This window comes from Myotis lucifugus, unplaced genomic scaffold, assembly GCF_000147115.1.
Source record: "Myotis lucifugus unplaced genomic scaffold, Myoluc2.0 scaffold_60, whole genome shotgun sequence".
In the NCBI taxonomy this organism is placed as follows: domain Eukaryota; kingdom Metazoa; phylum Chordata; class Mammalia; order Chiroptera; family Vespertilionidae; genus Myotis; species Myotis lucifugus.
Window position 1 is genome coordinate 3,318,052 of NW_005871108.1, and position 18,156 is coordinate 3,336,207.

Sequence of the window (18,156 nt, forward strand, 5' to 3'; positions counted from 1 at the left end):
CAGGTAGGAGATGAGTTTGGAGAGACAGTGACCAGATGACACAGGCTCCTGTAGGGCACATAGTAGGACTTTGGGTTTAAGCTGAGTGACACACCTGCTGCTGCATTGAGAGGAGAGTGGATGGAGCAAGTGCTCCAGGGGTGAGGCTGGTGGGTGTGTCTCCTGACACTGGCTGTGCCACCTCAGGCGCGGTGCTTAACCTTTCTGGGCTGCACTGTTGCCCACACATGGGGGTAACGGGAGGCAGATTTTGTTCACTCTCAGGAGAAACTCTAACTAGATGGAACAGGCAATCTTAAGAGGTAGTGAGCTCCCCATCATTGCAGACATTTGAACCGAGGCTGGCTCCACCATGAAAGCACTTGGGCGCCAGAGGATTGGGTAGAGTGGCCTTTCTGGTTGCTGACCCTGACCTTCTGTGGACCACAATTCTGGTCTCATTTTTGTCCTTGTCTTGCTGGGTGACCTCAGGCTGGTTACTTCCCCTCTCTAGCCTCAGTTTCCAAATGATGACAGAAATAGGCTGATGATCACTATAGATTCCCCACCAGCAAATTCTCTAATTTGTCTATTCTCAGTCTTCACCTTACCCCCCACTCACAAAGGCCATCGTCTTGGCAGCTGGAGACTCCATGAGAGCCTGGTCTTAGTCTTGGCAGAAAGTCCTCCCAAAGCCACACATGTCAATCCCAGCATCCTGGGTGGACTTTGGGTTGGAAGTCTCTCTGCTCATCCCGGACAGGGGTTGTTATTTTCTTTGGCGTCTCCTCAGATGGCCCCGGAAACAGGACTTGCTTCCATGCGCAGCCTCCCATTCTGTGGCTACCAATATAAGGGCCACCACCACCCAGAAGAATCCCAGGAGACCGTGCAGGAGAACAAGGATTCGCGATCATCCTCCTCCAAACCCGTGAGTGGTGGGCTTCCTCTGACCACACCCCACAGGGTGGTCTTCAGAAGGCTTTGGGGGCTAGAGACAGAGGACTAGGACAGCTTGGTAATATGTTGAATATAGCAAATTAAGAGATAGATGGATAGATAGATAGATAATTACACTCAGAGAAGTGTCAAACTGATGGGCAATGCAGGGTCATGAGATAGCGCCCATTTATTTGTTCATACTTTTATTCGGCAAAGAGTTATTCGTTGAACGGTCCTGACTACAGGGATTTTATGGGGGCTGAGGATTTGACAGGGAAATGTCACCGTTCCTCGTCTAAAGAGTTCACAGGCTGGTGATAGAGGCAGACAGGTCATCAGGTAATTGGCACCCAGGATTCTGATCAGAGAACGAATGCAGAAGAAACGGTGGGGTGAAGCTCCCTAACCTAGACTCTGGGGAGGGGCCTACAGTAGGCTCCATAGAGGACACGATGTCTTACTGAAGCCAGAGAGACAATAGGTTAAAAATGCAAAGAAGAGGACAGATGTTCCAGGCAAAGAAGCCAGCATATGGCAGAAACCCTTTTGTAAAGATCATGAATTTGTAGTCAAGTGTGACTTCTCAAATTGCAGCTGGTCCACTCACTGGCTGTGTGTTTCTGGGCAAGTTGCTCTAGCTTTCTGAGCTGGGCTGCCCATCTGTAAAACAGGAGACAGCCACCTCTATCTTAAAGGAATGTTAAGTGAAAGAGGGGGGCTGCTCATTGAAAACTCCTTTTCCCTCTGGGTAATTCTCACTCCTGTTCCTCCTATGAATGTCCAGGTGTCAGCACAAGATGTTTCAGCTTTGGAAACTTGTTCTCTTGTGTGGCCTGATCTCTGGGACCTCAGCAGGTATTATTCACTCACTTGGCAAAGACGTGGGTAACATTGTAGACGGCCTGAGACCTGCTATTGATAATAGACTTAGGGACATTAAATGTGAGTCAGTAAGGGTGATGATAGGCGGCACCCAGAACCTGTTTCCTAAACATTATGCTGCATTTCCAGGGGCTGCCACCAGGGGCTGCCCTTTAGGGATGGTTCACTAGGAAAGGTGGTTAGTCACTTCCTGGCTCATTTACTAACTTACTTACTTACTTACTTACTTATTAAAATTTTTATTGATTTCAGAGAGGAAGGAAGAGGGAGAGAGAGATAGAAACATCAATGATGAGAGAGAATCATCGACTGGCTGCCTCCTGCATGCATCCTACAGGGAATTGAGCCCACAACCTAGGCATGTGTCCCAACCTGGAATGGAACTGTGACCTCCTGGTTCATAGGTCGATACTCAACCACTGAACCACTCTGGCCAGGCCATTAATTTTTTCTATAAACAAGCAATGCTTAAATGAATATTCTTGTACATATTATATCATGTTTCTAGTCTATACATAGCATAAGTTCCTAAAAGCGAGATTTCAAAAGTTCAAAGGATATTTCACTCTATTCCCTTGATGGCACTGGTATGGACAACTTAAATGTTTTGCCAGACTCATATGACGAAAGACTCTAACGCCTTTCACTTTAAAGTTCTCTAATTATAAAAGAATCCACTCATTTTTTCATATTTTAATCTTTTTATATATTTTAACTTAAGTATTTTGTTCATATCCTTAGCATATTAGTCTGTTGGGTTGTTTACTTTTCTTATTGATTTGTATTAACTCCACCTAGCATAGGTAGCTATATGCCTATTTTTATAGTTAATTGAATCTCCTTTTAATTCTGATTACTCAAAAGAACTTGGCTTTCTTTTTATTTTCTGGAAAATTAACAGCACATTGACAAACATGTTTATAGGAGTTAGTCACTTCTGTAAATGACTGCCTTTCAAATATTGTCAGGCAATTTTCAAAGATATGGAAGGGACCCCATCTTTAATTTCACTGCTGAGAAAACTAAGCTCAGAAACAGAAGTGTCTGAGTTAAGGTCACCTAAGACCAGGCATAGTTTTATTTATTTATTTTATTTATTGATTGGGGTTATACAGGTTTCAGGTGCACAATTCCACAACACATCATCTGTACACTGTACTGTGTGTTCACCACCCCAAGTTCAGTCTCCTTAGCTCCATAGTTTTATTTATGTTGGCATTTTTTATTTGCATCATTATAACCAGGTATATACTGTCCATTGCATAGCCAAGTTGAAGTACTATGATTACATACCTCCTCCAGTACATTCTTTTGTTTTTCCTTGAGTTAGTAATTGCCTTGCTGTTTTTCACTTGAAATATTTTGCACACATATCCTTAACTCTTCTCATATACTGCATTCTACATCTGCCATGTCATTTATTCTATTAATCCCTCTTTTCACTAGGGACCTCCTATTAAGACACTTTGTCATCCTGCTCCTGTGTGAATTATTGCTCTCTGGGCCTGCTGCAAAGCTCTCATCCTGGGATTCCAATTTGTCACTTTTATAGGTTGAAGTCATATTTTTTCCTTAATTCTAGATTTTCCATATCTTTCTTTATTCTCTCATTTTCTTTGACCTACTTTTTCAAACTTATGTAGACATCTCACACCCCTGCCCATCACTACTAGAAGCAGGTGTATAATCATTATCAATTGCCTGGTCAATTGCTTGGTTGGTTTGTTGATTAAAAATGAGTATATATTAGTATGAAGACAGCATGGAAGGAAGAGGGGCTCTGTAGCTGTATGTCTTCAGGCATGTTTCTTAAACTTTTCATTCTTATTTCCTCATCTGTAAAATCTAGATACTGTCGATATCTACCTCATTGACTTGTTATGAAGATTAAAGGAAATAACACAGGCAGTCTTTTCTAGTACCTGGTGCATAGTAGCAGCTTCATAAGTGGTACATAACACTAAATAGCAATTGTTTTGCCAGGTATTCTTCAGAACCTGAAGGAGGACTTGAACCTGCTTCGGGATACCAATGGGTGGCAAGCCATCCAGGACAAGTTCCACCAAACTAAAGTTGTGTTGAATGATGCCCTTTCTAAAACAATTGAGAGCATTGCTTTGGGGTGAGTTGGTGCTTCCTGGTGGAGATCTTTGCTCAAAAAAAAGGGAGGGGAAAATACATGTCTTTTGGGGAGGGGTGTAAATTTCAGATTAAAGGCAGAAAGGCAACACAACTTGTTCTTCCCACAGAGCCCACGTGGTCTGAGGCCAGGCCCACCAGAGCCTGAGTAAATTAGAGGCAGGGCCACATGACCAATCTGAGCATCACATGAGTTTCAGCTTCCACATCCTGTAATTTCAGGGTCAGGGGGAAGGTTCTCTTCACTCTCACCTCCACCTGTTTGCTGGTGCCTGGATTCCCTTTTCCAGGGAATGAGACTCTCCTCTCTAAATACAGCTGAGAATAAACTTTCAAATCCCCTCAGGAGAGAGGAAACTGAAATCCACGCCCGCTGGCTCCACACATAGAATTTTGGAGTCAAATAGTTGTGAGTTCAAATTCTGGCTCAGGCGATTGCTCTTCCTTGGTATCTTGGGGGAATCACAGCTGCTGGTCCTCAGTGTGCCACGCCATAGAATGGAGACAATCAACCTCTGAGGAGGGCTATAGGAAAGACCAAAATAGGCAAGGCTGATGAGGCCCAAATGCTCAGCATCATGCTGCAGAGAGAAGAGCTCAGCAAATGGCTGTCATGAGGAATGACAAGGGTGAATTCTGGTTGTCGCACAGGTTGAAAATCAGTAATGTCCACATCTTGAATTTCAAAGCCGAACCAACTCCTGATGGCCAAGGCGTTCAACTGAGGTTCCCCACATCTGCTGATGTCTCCTTGACCCTGTGAGTATGCATTAGAAGCTGGGAATTGGGGCAGGGGGGCAGTGCAGCACAGCCAATGGTCCTCCAAGCTAGAACCAGGCACTTTTCCACACCACTTAGTGGCCTTGGGCCTCAGTCTCCCCATCTGTAAATAAGGGAGCTTTTCTAGCTCTAAAATCCTAACCTTTAAAAAGTTCTAATAAACTTTGGCCATAACCAAGTCTCCCTTAAAAGAATTCTCCATTAAATATATTTCTGGAATTATAACATTTATCTAATAGTAAAATTTGCAAAAATAAATAGGTCAAACATTAACGAGTCTTTGGCAAAATTTTCTCTAGCATTATTTTGTCTCTCAAGATTCTCTTTAAATAGCAGTGACCATTACAGATAAATGCATATAATAGTGTATAGCTTATAATAAAGGGAATATGTGAAAAATGAAATTTTATTTTTTTAATTTATTTTTTATTGAACTCATTGGGTTTACATTGGCCAATAAAATTATATAGGTTTCAAGTATACAATTCTACAATACATCATCTGCACATTGCATGGTACGCTCACCATCCAAAGTCTAGTCTCCTTCCATCACCATTTATCCCCTCTTTACTCTCTTCTGCCTCCCCGAAGCCCCTTTCCCTCTGGTAATCACCATACTGTTATCTGTTTCCATGAGTTTTGGGTGTTGTTTTTTTTTGCTTAATCCCTTCACCTATTTTACCCAACCCTCAAGCCCCCTTCCCTCTGACAGGCAGTCTGTTCTATGAATCTGTTTCTATCTTGCTTATTTTTTTCATTACAATCCACAAATACATGAAAGCACATGGTAGAAGAATATAATTTTAAAGTATATTAATTACTTTAAAAGAAATAGATGTGGATAAATCTTTATAAATTGAGTACACTGTCAATTCATCATGCATTAGCTATGAGATCTTAGGATAGTTACTTAACCTCTCTATATCAATGCTTCCTCATTCTGAAATAACAATAATAATAATAGTAGTTTCCCTTATGGTATTGCTGTAATAATTAGATGGATTAATCCAGTTAAAATACCTTCTAAAAGTGCCTAACATAATTTGTGCTCAATAAATGTTACCTATTATTATTATTATTATTTAATTATTAGTGTGCTGCTATATAAAATTTTCATAGGAACCAAACCTTGGAGACCAGGAGAAGAAGCCCTAATGCAAATATGTTATATCCCATAAAGAATGTGGACAATGATGACATTCTCCATAGATATCCTGAATAGTGTCCGCACAGGTGGAGGAACCGAGTGGGCGATGTGAAAGGTCTTCTAGACGTCTTCTCACTGTGAGTCTCATTGTCTGCAGGCCTCTCATTGGGCAGGCAGTCCACCTGAACGTTTCCTTGGACCTCCTGGCTACTGTCGAAGTTGAAACTGATCCCAAGAGTGGTGACTCCAGAGTGGTCTTGACAGATTGCGCCAGCGACCCAGACAGCATCTCATTCACCTTGTTGGGCGAGTAAGTCCCATCCATCTCAAGTGAGGTGGGCTCTCAGAGGAGCGAAGGACCCTAATTTCAGCCTCTTCCTGCCCCTGGGAGATGGCACAATGTGGTGAAAAAGGGTTTAGGCTCTGCAGTCAGACAGGCCTTGGTTCAAATACCAGCTTTGTCACTAACTTGTAACTTTGCCATCGACTTAACCTCTCTGAGCCCCGGTTTTCATATATGTAAACTGAAGATGACAGTAATGCCTACGTATAGGCTGCTGAGCTGACGAAATGATAAAATACAAGTGTTTAGCATAGAGCCTGGCACACACTAAGCTCTCGGTAAGAATAGCATCCATGCTGATTTTGTGTCCCCTTGTTCTCCCCATGATGACTGAGGCAGGAGTGTTGACCTCTCCAACTAGAATCATGAATTTGCTTACTTCACCTTTCAGCTCTAGCAGAGTTTTGCTTCTTGCTTTTTGAAGCTCGGTAGTAAGGGGCATGCATATTTAGGATTGCTATGTCTTCTTGAAGAATTACCCCTTCATTGTTATCTCAATCATGGTCATCAGCATCAGCATCAGTTGTATTTACCTTCTTGCCTCTGGTTGGGAGGAGGAAGAGGAGGAAATGTCCACCATGGGCTCTAATTTCAGATTGTCTCCAAATTGTTCTCCACCTTCTGGAAAATTCCTGAAATGAGATCTTGAGAATTTAATCCTATCCACTTAAATCACTGATCCCTGTTAATCCACAAAATCTACATCTTAAACTGTGTGATTGAAAGAGCAGGTTTGGTCCCTGGAAGAGGGTTAAGGGAGAATGGGTGACCTGGACGTGGCTGGGACAGGAGAAATGCTCTGGAAGTTGAGGACTGGAGCAGGTTGGCTTTGGCAGGGAAGAGGGTCAATCCACCCTACCTCCACCAGGGGATCTGAGCACAGGTTGCCTAAAGACCCCCTAAAGCCAAACAAAGGCTCCAAGGGCCTATGTTAGTTGGAAAAGCTGGGATGCAATTCAGAGCTCTGAGCCCTGCTGGACACTGCTTTGCCTGTAGCCCCAGGGAATTCCTCCTGCCTCTGGGTCTCAGTGTCCAAATCTATAGAATGGCTTCCCACTCTGCTGCTCCAAATCCTCTCAGGGCTTTTCTTTCTGCTTTGGATGGAATCCCAAACCCTCCCCATGGCCATGTAGGCTCTGCCTGACCGGCCCCACCCTCATCTCACTTCACTCTCTCCTTGTTCTCTCCTGGCAAACACACTGGACTTTGCTCTGTCCCTCTTTCCCAGCTCCAGACCTGTGCAGGGCTGTCCTCGCTACCTCCTCCCCTTCCCCGCCCCCACCCCTCGCCTCCCAATCTCACCTCAATGGACTCTCATCCTTCAGCATCTAAAACAGGTTTCCTCCTCTCAAAAGTGCCTACTCCCACCCTTCAGAGTACTTATCACAAGTTGTCATCATACATTTAATTGTATGTTTACTTCATTCATTCTTTCAGCTTAATAGTGTCTTGAGCACCTACTATGTGCCAGACAGGCAGTGTTCTGAGCTCTGGAGAACTTACTGATGAGAACAGACAAGGACCCTGCTGTTGTGCTTTTTGTCCGGATGGAAAGGCAGATAGGCGAGCATTCAGCCCCTTAATAAAGAGCTCTCAAGGAAGATGTCAGATGGCATAAGCCCTGGGCAGAGCAGCACACTTATCAGGGAACCATAATACAAAGCCCTTCCTTAGGGGAGGGGGCCGCCCTGAGGAGGTGGGAAGGTGGGAAGGTGGGAAGGAGCCAGCCTTAGCAAGACTTGTTTAATGTTTGGGTACCAGCTTAAGAGCTGTTTGTGCTTTGCTCATCCTATGTCCCAGTCTAGCTTGGTCCTTGGACATCGTTGCTGTGCTATAATATTTGTTGAATGAAGGGGGTTGTGATGAGATTCTCATGAGGCATTGGGGGGAGTCGCTGGTCAGACATCCTATCTAAAAAAGGGGTAATATGCAAATAGACCGAATGGCAGAACAACCAAACAACCAATCAAAGCATAATATGCTAATGATGTGCTAAGGCTGTTCAACCATTCGCTATGATGTGCACTGACCACCAGGGTGCAGATGCTCCAACCTGTAGGTTAGCTTGCTGCTGGGGTGTGGCCTATCAGGATTGAGTGAGACAGGCCGGACACGCTCTGGAGCCCTCCCGCTGTTCCTCCCCAGCTGGCCAACCTCCTGTGTCCCTCCCTGGCCCCTATCGTGCACTGATGGGGTCCCTCGGTCTGGCCTGTGCCCTCTTGCAATCCGGGACCCCTCGAGGGATGTCGTAGAGCCGGTTTCAGCCAGATCCTGCAGGCCCCTCCCCTTGGGAAGACGCCAGACATAGGGCTCATGGCTGGCAAGCGCTGCTGCAGCAGCACGAGCCTCTCCCAATAGGGACTGATTGGGTGCGAGCCTGCAGCAGGCACACTGGGGCGAGGATGAGCAGGAGTGGCAGGTAGGAGCTGCAGGCAGCGTTGGACTGTGGGTTTCAGCCCAATCCCTGCAGGTCACCCAGAGGGACCCCACCGTGCACAAATTCGTGCACCGGGCCTCTAGTGGGATTATAAGTGAGGATTCCCCTGGATAGAGGGAGGCTCTGTCTGTGCTTAGAAAGGCACCTTAGTGTCCCTGGGGTTTGTTTCCCTGCCTTCAAGGTGCTCTGCCATCTCCCACCCTCTCCCCGCTGCCCACTGCTTGGCAGCTCTGCCCACTCGAGCATGATTTATTACTTCTCTCTCTTTTCCAGACACAGCACACTGGTCAACAAGCTCTCAGGCACCATAAGCAGCCTCCTGAGCGACACTGTGTCCTTCCTGGTGCAGAACCAGGTGAGTCCTCCACTCCTGGAGCCCAGAGCCAGGCCTGGTGGGGGGCAGTGCACATTTACAGGCCCGGCTGTGCTCTCTGGGCCCCGCTCCTTCTGAGGTGCAAGCTTCTCACTGGGCTGTCAGCTGGAACCGGCTCCTCTTTACTGGGCTTGTGAGGTGTGGGAGGGGGAGCAGAGACCTGACATCAGCTGAAATCACTGGGTCCCAAACTTGAGCTGTTTGTCATATCCATGTTCGAATAATGTGTTTGTAGCTAATGTGTTCCTTTAACGGACACAACTCCACTTACTTAAATTTATTTAAATACACTTGTTTTTAAAAGAAAACTTCATATCCCTGCCATTCATAAAAATTAATATCACTTATAATATAAGTAATTTAAAAAATAAACACAGACCTATAATAAAATAGGTATTTTATTTGCACATCATTCAAAACCATATGTACCATGTGCAGGATTCCTGTGCATCATAAAAACTGTATGTAGCACGTGCCCAAAGTTCCAGAGACTCTGAATTAGTCATTCCAGAAAGGGCCTAGGAATCTTGGTCGACGAAGGGCAAATCCCGGGCTGGAACCGCGCCACTCACTGTGCGGTCCTCCAGCTGCAGCACAGGCCTCGCTACAAGTGCAGACTCTCAGGCCCCACCCCAGGCCTGCAGAACTGGAATTTTCATTTATACAGATCCCCAGGGAACTGCACACAAAATCAGGAGAAACACTGCTGTAGGGTTCCAAGGGCCCCATTTCACTCTAAAATTCCAGGGTTCCAAACTTCAAGGTTTCTAAGAATGTAGGAGTCTGGGGTGTGAACACTCTAGACTCTTAAGGCTCTGGGATTGAAGGTGGTAGTTGGTGGGATCTAGCATCCGATGGTGCTCTGATGTTGGACTTCTCGCTTTCCAGTGTCCTAGAATCCTAAGGTTCTAAGATCCCATCTGAGGAGCCTCTCCGTGGGTGGCCGGCAGTTTGTGCCCCGCTGATAATGAATCCATCCTTTTTTCTCCTTCCCCACCTCTTCTCCCTCCCTCTCTCCCCCTCAGATGTGCCCACTGCTGCGTATCTTCGTCAGCACCCTGGGTCCGCAGTTCGTTGAGAACGTCATCAGTAAGTCACACCCCTGGGAAGCAGAGGTGTTCCCTGTGCAGCCTTCCCAGGGCAGGCATGCAGCTCTGAGCCCGCCCCACAGGCAGGTCTGGTCAGGGGCCCCTGGAGAAGCAGAAGGACCCACTCCTAAGTCAGCTGGGAGAGTGTGGCTGGAGGAATCCTTGCAGAATGGAAGGGGTTCTGTGGGCCTCTGGGGTCTCTCTACTATCATCCCTTGGAAAACCCACAGATGCTGCCTGGCAGAATGATGTGAGGAAGAGCATGGGCCGGATCTGAGTTCAAATCCTGGCTCTGCTACTTAGTAACTGTGGGGCCTTGGTCAAGCGGCTCTGCCTCTCTCAGCCTCTGTTTCTCCTGGGAAAACACGATTGCAAACATTGTGGGGTGGGTGAGTGGATTAAAAGAAAAAGCACAAAGAGCCTGATGTTCAGCAGACACTGCTAATCAACATGTTCCCTTCTCTTTCTCTTCTTATGAGGAGCTGGGGTTTCTCCTCCAGCCACTGGGGGCTTTCTTTAGCTTTTGGATCTTCAGGCACGTCTGGGGTTGCTGGGGAGACTGGAGCAGTAGAAATGGATCAAGTGAATGTGTCAGGGTCCTGGAGGTGGCCTTTCCATGAAATAGCCACAGGTCCAGTTCTTTGGGCAATCCCTCTGTGCTCTGCATGCACCATCTCATTGGATCCCCAAAACAGCCCTGTGGGAGCGGTACCCTCATTGTACCCATTTTACAGATGAACAATTGAGGCTCAGAGAGGTGGAGTGACATGCCTGAGGTCCCATCGCTGTCAGGCTGACCCACTGAAGAGTGATAGCCATTAGGGTCTGTTTTCTATTTGGTGGAGAATGAAGCTTCCTATTGGTTTTGTTCCTCCAGATAACGGTCAGCAGGGAGCCGATGTGCCAGCCAATGCCTGAAGAGGGCAGATGAGGTGGACTGCTGTGATGCCCCCAGCTGGTGAGGGTCAGGCTCTGTGGCCCATGCTAACGGAGGATGAGGCTCCTCCTTAGGGGACAATGGTGAAGCCAAAGCCAGGATTGGGTTCCCTTGTTTCTCTTGCAGCAGACTGAGTCCTAATCTTGCTGATCTTGGTCTTAGACTGAGCCTTGACCCTAGTCCCAAGCTGAGCCATGATCCTGGTCATACTCTAAATCCCAGTCCTTACTCACATACCTCGACTGAGCCTGGATCCTAGTCACAGGCTGAGCTTTGGCCCCAGTTATTAAGCCCTAAAATTAGTCACAGATTGAGCCCTGATCCTGACCTCAGACTGATCCATGATCTTGATTATTTACAAAGCCCTGAACCCTGACTCTAGTCCTGGGCTCTGGTCAGTCTCTTTACATCTGCCACTGTTCCTAAGGTGAGAGGAGGGCAGAGTGAGGGGATAAGGAGGCCAGAGAAAGACCCCAAACCACAGGTGCCAGTCCCCTCTCCAAGGCCTTAGGCCCTGCAAGGTATTGTGAGAAAGAGCCTGGGCAGTAGTGTGTGGTGAAGAGCAGGTGCCACAAGGGTCCTTTTGCTGTCAATGGCCTAACTCCTTGTGGTCTCATTCCAGATTAATTTCCAGTTGCTTGACCATGTTTCCTTGCAGTATCTCCCCCTGGGAAGATGCTGCCACCATCCAACTGGACTGAAAGCCTGAGACCAGAAGAAACCCTCTCAGCCACTCCTTGCCTTCACAGTTGAGACAGCAGTCTATGCCCATCACCCGCCCCCCTTCCCCAGCAATAAAAGCCACTTCTGCATCCTCCCGTGTGACACGTTGCATTCCTTCCAGTTGGGATTTGGGGAGGGAGGTGCAAGTAGGGCAGCAGAGACCTGGGTCAAGAACTGGAAGGGCCCTAGCTGGTTTGGCTCAGTGGTTAGAGTGTTGGCCTGGGGACTGAAGGGTCCCAGGTTTGCTTCTGGTCAAGGGCACATGCCTGGGTGGTGGGCTCGAGCTCTGGTGGGGGGCGTGCAGGAGATAGCCGATCAGTGATTTTCTCTCATCATTGATGTTTCAGTCTCTTTTACTATCTCCCCCTTCCTCTCTGAAATCAATAAAAATTTATTTTTAGAAAAAGAACTGGAAGGGACATCTGTGATTATCCAGCCCAACTTCTGGTTTTACAAATAGGGATACTGAGGCACAGAGAGCAAGAAACTGACCTAAAGTCACACAGCCAGTCTGTGGCAGTGGTAGAACGCTTGCTTCATCTATTCACATTCAGCGGGTATATAGTGAGCACTTACTCTGGACTAGGAAGGCAGTGGAAATAGGACAGTCACATTCTGGGCACTAACCCACCTGGTGCTTTTCTTCATTCCCGGTCAGGGGCCCTGAGAGGACTTGTGGAGAATCAGGGGATACCTGGTCTGACTGGACTCAGGAGCTCAGAGGCCTGGGCCACGTGCCGGCCTGCCCACCCATGTCTTTGGAAGGGCGAGGGCTCCACTGGAGCCGAGATCTCTTCAAGCAGTGCCTGAGAGCGCCCAAGGTCTCCAGCCCCCAGAGCTCACCCATCTCTCCTATCGCCACCCCCGAGAGCCTGTGCGCCCACCTGGCAAGCTGCACAAAAGCCCTGCCTGCCTGGTGAGGCCAGGGCTCCAGTGGTGTTCCATTGTCCCATGGAGACCAGCTCCTCTCTTCACCCAAGGCCCCTCCATTCATGCCCCAGAACTCAGCTGTCCCCAGGCTGCACCTGGACTTGATTGGGACAGTATCACTGCATATGCTAAGACCACCACCATCGTGGAGGGCTGCCTTTGCTGGCACAGGGGACCTCATGAATTCCTCACCACCCCCTAATACCAAAACACCCTTCTTATCCCCATTTGACTGGGCAGCAACCAATCCGAGTCAGTGGCAAGCCTTTGTCCACACGGTTCCATCCACTGGGCACCTTTCCTTCTCCAGCTCCCCTGGCTAAATTCTCCTCAGCTGCAAGACTCTGCTCAGGCAAGTGGGGGCCTCTCCTCAATGCTCCCTAAAAAAAGACACCGTGCTTCCCGACTTACAGGTCCAACCAAGTTCCCTGGTCATCGCTGTCCAATTCAGAGAGGGTGTTCAGGACGCGTTAGTTCTCATTACCATGGTTCTCACCTTCTTACTCAATTCATCTGTCTGCCCCATGAGCCTGTGACAGCGGTTCTCAACCTGTGGGTCACGACCCCTTTGGCGGTCGAACGACCCTTTCACAGGGGTCGCCTAAGACCATCCTGCATATCAGATATTTACATTACAATTCATAACAGTAGCAACATTACAGTTATGAAGTAGCAACGAAAATAATTTTATGGTTGTGTCACAACATGAGGAACTGTATTTAAAGGGCTAGAAGGTTGAGAACCACTTGCCTGTGAGATCCTTGAGGGCAGAGATCTTCCTCTGCTCAGCAGCCCCAGAGCCTAGAGAAGAACCAGATGCAGTACAGGCACCACCCATGTGGGGTGAATGAATGGGTGAAGCTTTTCTGGACGGTAACACCATTTTCAGAACAGCTGAGTGGGTGGGTGAACAGGAAAATGCTAACATCCCGGGATTGAGGGTGTATAGAAGACTAGTCATTATTTTCTGTTAACTAGGGCCAGATACTTGACATTTGAGACAGATGGACCCAATGCAAGGCTCCTAGATTAGTAAAGCTAGGATGTAGCATAGGTGCGGCCAAGGCCACTCACCCCCTCCAGGGACGGATGGGGCCCATAAAGGGGAAAGGGGACAAGGTGAAGAAGGGAGGAAGCATCCCCCGTTGTGAGCCTGGCACTGCCCAGACTAGCTCCTCACCCACTCAACCCAACCTCCAAGAGGGTTGAGGACTTCTTGGAGGTGGTGGCACCCCTTGAAGGAGGCTTCAGGGAAGAGGAGGACCCTGAGGGGTTGAGGGGACATCTGCCATAGAGAATATATGGGAAGAAAGAAGGCAAAACCTGTGTGGACCCCAAGTCATCTAGGAAGCAGAGCTCCAAACTCTAGTGCCGGCTCTTTTGAAGGCTTCATTCAGTTATATAAATGCTGGATCTTCCCAATGTTTGCACAATCCTTCAGGACAATCTCAGGATCAGATTTATGAACTCAATGCCTTGGAACACTTTATGACCTCAGGAACTCATCACAGAATTATTTACCAAACCGGATCTTCCTATTCATACTATGATGAGAGTGTGTATGCATTTCACCAAATATTTGCAAGAAAATCAACACTTATTTTAAATATTTGCTCTTTGAATGAGGATAAAATAAACGTCATCACACTGGAAACGCCACAGGCCCATGTTAGAGAAGTCAGGTGTTACATCAACTCAATTGTCTATTTTTTGTTTGTTTGTTAATCCTCACCCGAGGATATTTTTCCATTGATTTTTTTTAGAGCAAGTGGAAGGGGTTGGGAGAGAGGAAGCAGGACCTGCACCTGTCACAGACGCCCACAGCTTCCTATAGGAAGACACACACACACACACACACACACACACACACACACACACACACACACTGCTGAGAAAAATACTCAGAGCAGAGGCTCTGCCCCAGCCCGAAGGTAAGGGGCAGTCAGGGAAGGCTTCCTAGAGAAGGTGCCAATTGAGCTGAAATTGAAAGGATGACGAGGAGAGAAGGGAGGGGAAGGCATTGCAAGCAAAAGGAGCAAGGCCTCCCCTTTGGTCCCAGAGAGGGAACAAAGTGATTCTCTTTGGTTCCTATCCAAGGCTGGCAGGCAAAGTCAACATTTGTCTCTTTGGTCCTGTAATCGCTTGCCTACCCACCTGACCCTCTGCCTGCAGGCGTGGCTACTAATGGGAGCCACTGACAACAGTACCTATGGATCCGGATATCATAATGTTATGGAAACTTCCAGATAATGTTACCACACGACCCAGCAATTGGTATTGCTCAAAGAAGTTGAAAATGTCTACACAAAAAGCCTGCACACAGATGTTTGTGGAGCTTTTTTCATAATTGTCAAAACTCAGAGCAGCCAAGATGCCCTTCAATAAGTGTATGGATAAATAAACTGTGGTCCATGCAGGCAACGGCATATTATTCAGCACTATAAAGAAATGAGCCATTGAGTCATGAACTGACAGAGAGGAACCTTAAATGCATGTTACTGCCCAGCTGTAGTGGCTCAGTGGTTGAGCTTCAATCTATGAACCAGAAGGTCACAGTTCTATTCCCCATCAGGGCACATGCCTCAGTTGTGGGCTCCATCCCCAGTGGGGTCGTGCAGGAAACAGGCAATCAGTGATTCTCTCTCATCATTGATGTTTCTATCTCTCCCTCTTCCTTCCTCTCTGAAATCAATAAAAAAATATATATTTTTTTAAATGCATATTACTAATAAAAGAAGCCAATGTAAAAAGGCTACATACTATATGATTCCAACTATGTGACATTCTGGAAAAGGCAAAACTATGAGACAGTGAAAAGATTGGTGGTTTCAGGGAGGAGGAGTGAGGAATGAGGGAGGGGTGAATAAGCAGAGCACAGAGGATTTATAGGGCAGTGAGACTACTCTCTATGATACTCTAACGGCAGATACATGTGGTTACACATTTGTCCAAACCCATTGAATGTACAACACTGAGAGTAAAACATAACGTGAACTATGGACTTTGGGAGATTGTGATGGGCTGTTATAGATTCATCAATGTTAACAAGTGTCCCACAGGACAGGTTTCTTTCACTCTTGAGTGTTAGTTTCCTCGTCTGTAAAATGGGACTAATGATAGTTTTTATATCACAAGGATGCCTTGAGGATTCCAACATCTTTCAAAAGTAGGTAATGTGACTATTATTATAGACTAGAGGCCTGGTGCACAAAATTCGTGTACCGGTGGGGGGGGGCGGGGAGGGTATGTCCCTCAGCCCAGCCTGCACCCTCTCCAATCTGGGACTCCTTGAGGGATGTCCGACTGCCCATTTAGGGATGTCCGACTGCCCGGTGTGGGATCAGGCCTAAATGGGCAGTCAGACATCCCTCTCACAATTCAGGACTGCTGGCTCCCAACCGCTCACCTGCCTGCCAGCCTGATCAGCCCCTAACCACTCCCGTGTTAGCCTGATCGACACCTAACTGCTCCCCTGCTGGCTCGATGGCCCCCAACTGCCCTCCCCCAGCTGGCCTGGCCCCCCCTCAACTTCCCTCCCCCTGCTGGCCTGGTCCCCCCCAAACTGCCCTCCCCTGCTGGGCATCTTGTGACCACATGGGGGCAGCCATCTTGTGTGTTGGAGTGACAGTCAATTTGCATATTACTCTTTTATTAGATAGGATGGAAAAACTGAAGCCCAGAAAGGCATGGGAGCTGTCTGGTGTCAAAAAGCAAGGAATAAGCAGAGCCAGGCTAGAACTCAAGGCTTCCTGAACTGAGGCCCGGGTACCCTCTCCCTCGCCTCCACTCATAGCAGACTGAGTGGCTCCCTCTGTCACTGTCCTGGGTCTACCTCACTCACGGTACAGGTGACGAAACCAGTTCAAAGCAGGACAAGGAGAAATGAGAGACAAGAACACAGTTTCCTGGCACTCTCAGGGTTCGCCGTATTCTCCACCTCAGCATTTGGCAACATTCATGATGTACACTTTGAAATATGTTATTGACACATCCGGCTTAAGTGAGTCTCTACTTCCTTAATCCCTGGGGCCTCCTTCGCAGAATGTTTGCTTTGGAGTTGTTGGATGGACGTGGTGAGATGGAGGGCTTCTCATCAGTTTCCCAGCTGTCTGTCACTCAGTGCCACGTCTCTCCCCGGCAATGGGGTCACTCACCATATATGAAGTCTGCCCCATTGCAGAGCCCATCAGGAATCAACTGGTGGGGACCCAAAGCCTCTCTACAGCCTACTGGGGAAATCCAGGTGAGCACAATGCAATGACCCTCTCCAACCTGCTTTTTTATCAGACACCAAATCAGACTAAAGCTTTTCATAGTGTTACCACTTACAAATTGGGACTGGTTCTAGCATAGAACATAAAAAATAATGGCTTAAATAATGATAAGAATACCAGAAGTAGGCTGTTACACTGGCACAGGAGGGGGTCCTGCCAGCTCTTCCCTCTGCTGCCCCTGGGTTGTGGCTTTCATCTTCATGTTAATAAAATAGCTACTGAGCTCCAATCATCATGTCTAACATCTAATTAGGAAAAAGCAGAAGAGGGAAACAAAAGCTGGTCAGCCCACATTAAAGAATGTTCTTAGAAGCTCCAGCCTACAACTGCCATTTATATCTCACTGACCATCCCTGGTTGCAAAGAAGACTGGGAAAAGAAGCTTCTTTGTTAGGCCCATTTCTGCTCTCAAAAATAAAAGAGTTCGACCCTGAATAGCTGCAGTGATCCTGAGAAAGAAGAACAAAGTAGGTGGGATCTCAATACCTGATATCAAGCTGTATTACAAAGCCACTGTTCTCAAAACTGCCTGGTACTGGCGCAAGAACAGACATATAGATCAATGGAATTGAATAGAGAACCCAGAAATCGACCCGAACAAATATGCTCAATTAGTATTTGACAAAGGAGGCAAGAACATACAATGGAGTCAAGATAGTCTCTTCAATAAATGGTGTTGGGAAAATTGGACAGATACATGAAAAAAAAATGAAACTAGACCACCAACTTACACCATACACAAAATAAACTCAAAATGGATAAAGGACTTAAATGTAAGACGGGAAACCATAAAAATACTAGAGGAATCCAAAGGCAACAAAATCTCAGACATATGCTGAAGCAATTTCTTCAGATACAGCTCCTAGGGCATTGGAAACTAAAGAGAAAATAAACAAATGGGACTACATAAAAATAAAAAGCTGCACAGCAAAAGAAACCATCAACAAAACAAAAGAAAGCCCACTACATGGGAGAACATATTTGCCAATGTTATCACCAATAAGGGTTTAATCTCCAACATTTATAGGGAACTCATACAACTTAACAAAAGGAAGATAAACAATCCAATAAAATAATGGGCAAAGGACCTAAATAGACATTTTTCAAAAGAGGACATTCAGAAAGCCAAGAGACATATGAGAACATGCTCAAAGTCACTAATCATCTGAGAGATGCAAATCA

General features: G+C 46.8%; 1 protein-coding gene across 2 annotated transcripts; it reads left to right on the plus strand.

The window, feature by feature from the left end:
- Window positions 1-828: 828 nt before the first annotated feature.
- BPIFA2 (BPI fold containing family A member 2) lies at window positions 829-11,861 on the plus strand. Of its 2 annotated transcripts, none has more exons than XM_014456465.2 (9): window positions 829-910; window positions 1,706-1,776; window positions 3,787-3,925; window positions 4,594-4,701; window positions 6,027-6,179; window positions 8,923-9,004; window positions 10,048-10,111; window positions 10,988-11,068; window positions 11,670-11,861. In XM_014456465.2, exons 2-8 carry the CDS (start codon window positions 1,719-1,721, stop codon window positions 11,026-11,028), a joined length of 645 nt encoding a protein of 214 aa, XP_014311951.1. In that variant the 5' UTR covers window positions 829-910; window positions 1,706-1,718; the 3' UTR covers window positions 11,029-11,068; window positions 11,670-11,861. The 2 variants fall into 2 exon arrangements, with proteins under 2 accessions (XP_014311951.1, XP_023610142.1); XM_023754374.1 differs by having other exon boundaries at window positions 11,706-11,861.
- The last annotated feature ends 6,295 nt before the right edge of the window (window positions 11,862-18,156 follow it).